Source organism: Ostrea edulis, chromosome 6 (genome assembly GCF_947568905.1).
Source record: "Ostrea edulis chromosome 6, xbOstEdul1.1, whole genome shotgun sequence".
In the NCBI taxonomy this organism is placed as follows: Eukaryota; Metazoa; Mollusca; class Bivalvia; order Ostreida; family Ostreidae; genus Ostrea; species Ostrea edulis.
In genome coordinates this window covers 14795992-14806515 of record NC_079169.1, presented here as the reverse complement: position 1 = coordinate 14806515, position 10524 = coordinate 14795992, and the positions used below count along the sequence as shown (strand labels likewise).

Below are 10524 nucleotides of genomic sequence, written 5' to 3'. Positions count from 1 at the left end.
ATTTCTACCTGAAATATCCATTCGTCTCCTTTTTATATTTTGTGGACGTTGATTATTTTTTTAATCTATGTCTCAATCAATTGGGTAAAATCATAGCTTGTAAGAATACACAATATCTGTTTGCACTGGCAATATGTATTATATATTTATATATATACTCGACCAGTTTCTAAATCATATACTAAATCGGTTAATTGTAAAAACCAAAAAAGCGACCAAAAAGACACATTTGATTATACAAGAATAAATAGCTTGTAGTAATCTGCTGTAGAAATAGACATCACTAAACTGAATTTATAAAGCAGAAAACATGGTACAAAGGAATGGTATGACAGCACTAGGGGGAAAGGCGGAAGTTTATAATAAACAAGATGAGCAAGTTTCAGTAACAGAACTGTCTGCATCTTTAAAATGAAATGACAAAATACGGGATTTCTTTCGCAAAACTTCAAATTTTGAGCGTACATAATGTATGAAAAGGGTGCTATATAAATATGGTATTATTTAATTAATTTCACCTGAGTATGATTTTGTTGTTGTATTCTGAGATGTGAAAAGAGATGGTATTTACATAGTATATGCACACTTCACATAAACATGCAGGTTGTGATGGATGTAAAAGACAGCAAATTGTCAATATGTAGTTTAGGACAGCATTGTACCAAAAGAATTGACAACGGCAAGACGTGTGGTGATAGGTGAAAGAGAGAACTGTGAGAATATAAAATCACCAGTGACTTCTCGTAAAAACCAAGTGCCGAGAGGGAGAAAAAGACTTATGGGAAAATTACATCACATTGGAATGAATTACATGGCGACATATTCCGTAATGGCAAATCAAGAGCATTCTAAAAACAAGGAAAATTTACTTTTAGAATCCTCAGAGAAACCAAAACCTTGGAGGAATTCTGAGAGAGCAGTTCGGCGTGTATGCTGGTATAATTTACGAGAAATCGGTGACTAATTGCCTCTTTGCGTCGTATCAAGAAATATTACACAGAATGTAGGCTTAGCCATTTTCTAGCACCAAATTAACGGAACGCGGTACAGAAGGCCTCGCATCCCAGAATCGATCAAGCAAGATGTCTTTCCTGAGTGGTTGGGTGTGAAAAATCTGTCGTGGTAATGGTATCATTGTATTTTTTTTTTTTTACTAAAGGTCGTCATGCGAAGAAGGCAATCATTAGTCAAGGGAGATAAAGAACACCGCTGAAATTTTGGAGAATATAGTTTTATGTACGTGTAGTTTCATACGGCATATCATTACCATAGTTAATCATAATATCAAAGTATGTACTAGACGGTCTGAGTATCAAATGCATTTATTTCTGAAAGTGAAAAATTACCAATGAAATGTGCAGTTGTGTAATTTTTATAGCAATTGTTCTTAAATATTTCAAAACTTTTAAAATAAGCTTTCTAATTTAACATAGCTATTTTCATTTACTTGTAAAAATTAATAAATATTTCGTTTGAAGATGAAATGGTGAAGATAATGAACAGTGATCAGTCGCATAACTCCCACAAGGAATACAGAATTAAGAGTTGGGCAAATACGGACCTCTGGACATACCAGAGGTGGATCAGATGCTCAGAAGAAAGTATCCCCTGTCGACCGGTCGCAACCGCCGTGAGCCCTACATCTTGATCAGATAAACGGAGTAATTCGTATTCAAAATCAGGGTGTCAACAACGGCTTAAAAATTGGTATGAAGCACGTCAGACAGCACTTTACCCAAAGACAGATTGTATTGGCAAACTAGATCGTTATAATGACCATAGAATTTGCGATATGCTGACTTCAATCGAGACTGTTGAAACCCCTGTAACATCACCTTGTTTGTCAGTAGCCTGCCTCGATTTAAAAACTGATCACACGCAGAACAAGCTCTTATGTATCGAATCAGTTGAGAGACATATAAAGACCATATACAAATGATAATGAAATGTTGCTACATAAATTTGGCAAGTTGGCGATGGAGAAACTGAAGTCATCCCTAGCTTTTGTCATAAAATGAGTTGTTAGTTTGCTGTTAACATCTATGTTCAATATATCAGCCATATCATATCAGTATCCATTGGCAAAAAATGTTTACCTGATCAAGATATAGGGCTCACGGCGGGTGTGACCGGTCGACAGGGGATGCTTACTCCTCCTAGGCACCTGATCCCACCTCTGGTGTGTCCAGGGATCCGTGTTTGCCCAACTCTCTATTTTGTATTGTTTATAGGAGTTAGGAGATTGATCACTGTTCGTTATCTTCACCTTTCATCGTGTGCACGCCATACAATCTTGTTCAATGCATGTTCCATGGTTGGTGACCTTTAACCTTGAACTTTGACCTTAAGATTAATTACTAACAACGGGGACCAAAGCGATGTATTACATCTTGAGCATTGATGTCTAGTTTCAATTTAAAAAGTGGGATTGTTTTGTTATATAAATTGAAATCAGGGCCGTAAATTAACCTTCAATTTGGAGGAGGCCGGAAATTAGGCGGGGGTCTGGGGGCCGCCCAGGCCCCCAGACGCTGAGCACATTTTGTGCACACTGAACACGTTTCGTGCAAAATCCTTGATTCTAGGGCCTTCTAAGATGTTACTTGACTAACTCATTCTAAAAGAAAGATTTGGAATGCTTTTTAAGGGAGGTATCATGTTCTTAGTTATTGGAAACAACATAAATTCTAATGAACTTTAAATTTTAATTTTTTTTGGCTCAAAAGTTGGAGGAGGCAGCTGCCTCCTCCGCCTCTATGTAATTTACGGCCCTGGAAATCAATTATTGATTTAACTCACTTTAGATAGGAAATACCATCGTCTGACAAAGGAGGAAGATCAGAGAGATTCTTAAGGTGTGTTAAAACAATATTTCTCACTAAGATGTATGTCAATGCAATGTGCGTATAGTTGTAGGATTATAGTGAGCCATTGAGAAACGAAGAAAGATTTCCATTATGGTCAAAAGGTCGCAGTAGCACAGTGGTATAGCGTTCGCTTTGTAACCTGAAGGTTGTGAGTTCGAGCCCCGCTCATACCATGGCTGCATCAAACCCAAGACGTTACAATAGGTAGTGATTTCTCCTTCGCCAAACGCTCGTCATCTAGAAGTGAGAATCACGGGTCTTTCGGATATAACCTTAAGAACGGAGGTCCCGTGTCGCGGCAGGCGTTGGCACGCTAGAGAACCCTCACTGCTACGGCCCTGAGCGCTACGGCACCTGTACAGCTAGTGACGTCTCGATATGAATGAAAAATTCTCAACGGGTCATAAAACAAACAAGCAATCAATTAATCTACCATGGTCACATGATTATGATAGGTCAGTTTAAAGGGGAGAGATCAGAAAGTTTCACGTCCATGCAAAATATTGCGGGGTATGATTATAAAGTGCAGTATATTGAGGCCATTTGAAGGGAGATTAAATGTCATGTTAATGTGTTCAGGCTTAAAATGCCTTAGAACCTTTTATCAATATTTTGCTTCGCCCTGTTAACGTTTACTCGTATTTTGTCCAATTAGATATCACATATCACTTGCTTCAACCGTTTTGTAATACACGCCTTCCATTGGCAAAAATGTTCATTATTGTACAACTTGCATTTCAGACAGTTCTTTGTTCTTCGTTGATGTCAGTGGCGGAATTAGGAGGGGGCTAAAATTTTCAAATTTAAGGTAAATCGCGGTATCTTGTTTCGGAAAATGTACTAAACGATAAAAAAAAGCAATAATTTCTTCCAATCCCGGAGAAATGAATTACAAAATCTTTTGATTTCTTGAATTAGTTTATTGGGAGAACTTAATTTTTTCCAAAAAACCCTTACAATTTGGGTCATTTTATTAATTTCACCTTAAAAAATGATAGAAAATAGTACAAATGACTAAATAGGAGAAATATTTCAAGCCCCATAAAATCTGTAAAACCCAGGAGCTTCCGGGGGCTTCGCCCCCTTGACCCCCACGAGGTCTTCGCCCAGAACCCACTGCTTCATAAAGTGGCGCCCCCCGTAACCGCAATTCCTGGATCCGCCCCTGGATGTGCACACTTTATGTGACAGAATGTGCTTTATTTATAATCTGTAAACTGTCGGTAGAATATTTTGTATTTCCTATCTTTACAATCTTGCATGTATTTATATTAATTGTTATGATTAACCACTAGTTAAACTGTACATGCCCCCCCCCCCCCCCCCCCCCCCCCCCCCCCCCCCCCCCGAGCGAGGGTCCTTAATCGGTGAATAAACATATTACATATTTCATATATATATATGTCAAAACGAAATATTTTCTCAAATAAGAAAATTGACACAGCCCAACACTATTTTTATTATAATCACTCAATAATTCATCTTACACATGAATATAAATATTTGGGAATTATTTTCAGTTATAATGGCAAACTTAAATATGCAGCTGAACAGCTAGCTGACCGTGCACGGAAAGCTTTTTATGCAATTAAACATTCCTTGCCCTTTTATGATAAATTTTCTGTAAAAACTCTTTTAAAACTTTATTCTGTTCTTATTGAACCTATCATTTTTTATGGTTCTGAAATTTGGATTTCAGACTTTAATATTAACATTAACAATTGTGACCAACTACCCTTTGAAAAAATACAGCACTTAATATTTAAAGAAAAAGCTTCAAATTTAGCCATCAAATATGAACTAGGAACATTCCCCATCTGCTTTAAAGCTCTCCTCTCTATGTTCAAATTTTACAAAAGACTAAAAAGCTATGATGATGAAAATGGTATTAGAAATCCAATACTTATGGCTGCTAAACTGGAAGATGATAACCTTTATAATACTGGCATACAGGAAAATTGGCAAGGACAAATAATAAAGTTAAGAAATAAGCTAAATCTTCCATCATTGGATATTGATAAAAGCACATTTACAATTACATGAAGAATTACTATATTGATAATATTAACATGCAACTGCAAAATACTGAATTCTCTAAACGTGGAAAATTGCTATTTTACAGTAAAATTAGAAAGAACTATGAATTACAAGACTATTTGAAATTTCCAATTGCGAAAGTAGTACGCTCTAGATTAACAAAACTAAGAATATCTGCCCACCCTTTAGAAATTGAAACTGGTAGATATTCAAAACCATGTATTCCAAAAGAATGTCGTTTTTGTCAGTTTTGTAAAACTACTGTTGAAGATGAGTTACAGTTTTTATATGACTGCTTCATGTATAAAGATATAAGAAAGAAATAATTACCCTTTGAACATCTACAATTCAGACGATGATATATCAAAGGAAAACCATTGTAAAGTACTATGCAACCCTGTCAATGTAGTTCATGCTAGAAGGTTTTGTGAATATACTTGTATTTACATATATGTAAATGAACTGTTAGTAATTAGTTTATTGTCATTATATATCTCATATTGTGTAACATGATTGTATGCCAACATGCTTGGTGAATCAATAAATAATTGAATTGAATATGTATACATGTATATAGGTCCTATACAATTCAAATTCTTAGTACAAAAGCTTGTAAAAAGTCGCCCTGCTATAAAGATAGAGGGACAGTTGGTTGTTTCCTACATTGCCGAATCCTATCGCCCCCTCAGTCTGATCAGGTGTTTTGAATTAAGCGGGCTCTGGAACTCCCCTTGTTCTATATTTAGAATGCAAAACTTGTTCTGCAAGTTTATTTATAGATCGATCCGGTAAGACGGCTCATGTAAACACAACACCGTGTCGGCACACCTGAAAACATGGGGTACAAAAGTAGCACAGGTAGGTCAATGGATTTTTGTATATAACATTAGAATAATTGTTTACATATAAGCACTAAATGTCTAAATTGTGTGTATTATTGGGGAAACAGGGGTTGAAACAGGTATGTCCCCGAAACATGTTCATATCACACAAGAAATTCATTCTTCAATTTTACACTTTGTAATACATGCGAGTTATGAGGAGTTGGAATGACAGTGTTTTTATATCAACAGAACGGTGTAGGTCGTTTTATTACTGATATAACTGCAGGAAGTGTAAATGCATGTGTCGGGAAAAGAAATAAGGGGGGGGGGTGCATGTCTTTCAAAAAATATATTGGCTGACCTCGATGAAGAGACTCTACAATGTTTAATTTGGTTCATAGTACATTCAGACGCTAACAAAGTCACAGTGTTGGAACAAGTAAACTAGGCCTAGTTTAATTTTTTGGACTTGGGTCTTGTTGCCATCAATTAACTATATCAGTTAACTTCTCTAATGTCTCCTTTAAATTAGTTATTTAATTTCACAAGGATTGTTTTAAAAGGATTTATGGGTGTCATGATCCGTGTTCAATATATATTACAAATTTTAAGTGAAAGTGATAACCTCCTATTTAGTTCACATAGAGACATGCAAGTTTCATTTGTACTATATTTGCTCATTTTAAGATGAACGACATCTATCAAGGTGAGCTAAGTAGGTTCTGCTCACCCTCTATTTACTATGTCATATTTACTATGTCCTATTTACTATGTCCTATTTACTATGTCCTATTTACTTTGTCATACTTACTATGTCCTATTTACTATGTCGTATTTACTATGTCGTATTTGTATTTTATAGGCGTACCTGTAAGGGAGATATGTTTTGGAATTGCCAACTTTATATTCCTGGTTTGTATAGCAATTAATTTAGAATTCATTAATACAAATTTTAAAAAAGTTCAGGGCAAATTTGGAATGGAGGTGGATTGAAGGATGGGCTCTTATCCCCCCTCCTCTCTCTCTCCCTCTTTTATGTAAGCCTGTCACAGTCGAGTCATTATGGTATGGTACAGTGCATCTGTCTGTCCATCCGTCTGTCAGCATCTTGTGGACCACATCAACACAGTATACTTATAAGACTAGAGAATTATAAAACTCAGTGGTACACAATTGTTCTCATGACAATTATTTAGAAAAACAAACTAATTGTTTTTCAAGGTCTTTAATCAAAAGTCAAAATCGAACTTGATGGGTAATTTTGTAAGCACAAAACAAGTAATTGAGGAACAATGTTATTAATAATGAAGGCTAGGGTAAGCAGACCCCATTCACATATTCAACTATCATAGTAGCTGCAGTACTGTAGCTCTCTGAGAAAATATTGGGACAGCTAGATTAGGGATCTGATTGCTGATCTGCCCCAATAATTTCTCAGAGAGCTACAGTTCTGCAGCTACTATGATAGATGTGGGTTGTATTGTAGTGTGGTGAAGTGTTTTTGTGTGTTTATCTGTTCATTTATTAATTAGCACCTTGTGAGAAGGATAAAAAGAATACTAATATGGCTAGAATAATCAGTTCCCAATGGCGAGAAGACGATGCCTCCTATTTCTAATCGTCAAAAGTCAAGATGATGCTTTATTTGTATTTGTAAACGGAAAACAATTCCATGGGGATCCGGGTTAGAATAGGTCCTCAGTACCCCTAGCTTGTCGTAAGAGGCGATTAAATGGGCCGGTCCTTCGGATGAGACCGCAAAAACGAAGGTCCTGTGACACAGCAGGTGTGGCATGATAAATAACCATCCCTGCTCTATGGGCATAAGCACTGAACATAGGCCTAAATTTTGCAGCCCTTCAATGGCAGTGGCGACGTCTCCATATGTGTGAAATATTCTGCAGAGGGACGTTAAACGATGATATTCAATCAATAAATAAACGGAAAACAAAATTGATAAGATTAGGATCACCAGACTTAATTAGTGTACACATTTCCCATGCTGTTGGTGTCAGGTATATTCTAAAAGTGATTATTTAAAAAAATTCTTTAAAGTGAAAACTTTCTACAATTTGATATTTAACAAAACCACCTTAAAACTAACTTTTTATTGATACTCTCCAATAATAGAGAAAAAAACAAATAACTATTGATACTCTCCAATAATATATAGAGAAAAAAAACAAATAACTATTGATACTCTCCGATAATAGAAAAAAAAAAACCCAACTATTGATACTCTCCAATAATAGAGAAAAAAACAAACAAGTATTGATACTCTCCGATAATATATAGAGAAAACAACAAACAACTATTGATACTCTCCGATAATAGAGAAAAAAACCCAAACAAGTATTGAAAGTAGATTAAACAAGTACGCATTCTAAGGAGAGTATATTGTAGATGTTTGATCTGTCCTTGTCATAGTGACATCTATTTACTGGAATGCATTATGTACACCTTTGCTGGCATGAGTAAGAGTCGTTGCTAATAGAAAACCATCTGATGTAACTTCAGTATAGGCAAATGTCCGAGTACATCTCCATTCCGTAAATGGTCCAAATGCTTTTGAGGAATGGAGAGGCATGAGGACATTGACCTACTTAAAATCCACACCCAGGTTGAATCTAACTATAATTTACTCACGTTAGAGAATTCTTTCAATAGATTACAAAAAATGCTTTCAAATATCACAATTATATATATGTAAGACTCCAAAGTGTGATGGGACTCCAAAGTGCAATGGTCACGCCAAACCCCGATGGTGTGACATGCCACAGTGCGATTGTCTGACACACCAAAGTGCGATGGTGTGACACGCCGAAATCCATTGGTTTGTAAACGACACAGTGTTGTGGTACAGACGGTACCAACCGTGTGTTGTTTCACTAAAATATCAGTGCAAAATCCATGCATAAAAAGTAAGTTCAACTTATTTCATTACCATCTAGTTGTCGTGTTATTAAACGCTAAATTTTCCAATGCGAAATCGTATAATAGAATGTTTTGCATTATAGCATATCCCCAGAATTTTATTACGTGTACGTCACAAGTAATAAATAATCATGAATTAAAGAATGTTTGGGCGAAGTAGATCAGTTCGACAACAAATGTACTTTGCCGTTCTCACTATCCTCAACCTTGTATACCTTGCCGTTGCTGTCGTCCGTGTTGCATTTCTTTGGACGTTAAGCATGACGTCACAATGACGTGATGTCACAAACGTTAATTACTGAACTCCGCACCATCAAACTTTGGCGTGGTCATCGCACTTTGGCGTCCGTAACGTTAACAAACCATCGCACTTTGGAGCAACCATCACACTTTAGAGTCTTACATATATTACACCAGTTGAGAGTTTTGTCAAATTATAAAACATCTATTGTTTGATTTTTCCAATACTTAATGTCCTAGTCCTCACTGGCTCAGTGGATAGAGCTTCGGACTTTCATGTGTACCTTAGGTTCGAATCCCATCTAGGACTTTGCATTTTGATTTGAAAAATGTTATTTACATTTTGTTAAAACTTCAAGCTCTGTAGTGACAGAGGGGTATTGGAGGAACATGTGTTCATAGAAATTCATATCTAACTCAACAGAACATTACTAAATAGCTATAGTTGTCTGAAACTCCCCATTCCTGAAAAATAATGGAGCTTTTAAACAATAGAATTACATCACAGGTGGATTTTAAGACCAAACAATGGTTTATATTTGGATGTCGATCGATTGTTTAACGTCCCTCTCGAGAATATTTCACTTGTATGGAGATGTCACCATTGACGTTGAAGGGCTGCAAAATTTAAGCCTATGCTTGCATGGTGCTTACAGCCTTTGAGTAAGGTTGGATCTTTATCATGCCACCCTTGCTGTGACATGGGACCTGTGTTTTTGTGGTGTCATCCGAAGGACCACCCCATTTAGTTGCCTCTTACGACAGGTAAGGGGTACTGAGAACCTATTCTAACCCGGATCCCCACGGGCTTATTTGGATATAACTCCTTTCTTTAATTACTACTTCATTGCTGAATATATTGGGTGGGCGTATTTTGCAGTGTTAGTGTTGCTTTCGTTCTCTCTATCCTCTCTTCTTTCCACAATCATTGGTCCTCCCTCTGTCTCTTATATCTCCTTTCCTTCACCCCCTCCTCCCATTTACATGTGACCAGTTCACCGTTGCAAATTTGTTTCATTGGGTATTAAGGGTCTTCCAGACAATATAATGTACACCTAAGATATATCAAGATATCAACAAACAAGGAATAGAATTTCAAAACTTTATATATATGTGTGGGTGTGTCCTGACTCTTCTAATCATGCATGCAAAATGTAATATTAATGTCGTACTTTTCAGTTGATGGGACTGGTGGTGTTTGTAGTGGGTGTATACTTGAAAGTTTCACGTTCAGTCTACACGGAACTCCTCGACAGCCGTGAATTTGAGACCGGCACCGCCCTGTGTGTGTCAGCGGGAATCATTGTCATGGTTGTATCTCTCATCGGGTTCTGGGGACTGTGGATGAAAAGCCAGTTTGTTCTAGGTCTGGTGAGGAACAAATCGTTATGAAAGTGTGCAGGGATTGTTTGAGAACTGCTGCTATTTTCTATATTGCAGAATTATCTCTAAATGAATTAAGTACAGCATTAAGCATTGTATTTGAATAATTTAAGATTATTCAGTCCTTTACAATTCTGCTAAATTAAGGTCCTCTAATGAAGTATGATTCATATAAATTTGTGGGTGAGATCGAATTTTTGTTGGGTTTTTTTTTTTTTGTTATTTTTTTTTTTTGGTAA

At 36.4% G+C, this 10524-nt stretch overlaps 1 protein-coding gene across 2 annotated transcripts in view; it reads left to right on the top strand.

Annotated features, from left to right (window-relative positions):
- The first annotated feature begins 5669 nt into the window (after positions 1 to 5669).
- Positions 5670 to 10524, top strand: part of LOC125683834 (tetraspanin-9-like) — a 12435-nt gene continuing 7580 nt past the window's right edge. Inside the window, exons 1-3 of one of the 2 annotated variants that reach the window (XM_048925317.2) lie at positions 5670 to 5762; positions 6591 to 6640; positions 10082 to 10273. In XM_048925317.2, coding sequence (XP_048781274.1) covers positions 5741 to 5762; positions 6591 to 6640; positions 10082 to 10273 — 264 coding nt within the window. In that variant the 5' untranslated portion in view covers positions 5670 to 5740. The remainder of the gene's footprint in view (positions 5763 to 6590; positions 6641 to 10081; positions 10274 to 10524) is intronic. The other variant, XM_056141651.1, reaches the window with a different exon arrangement.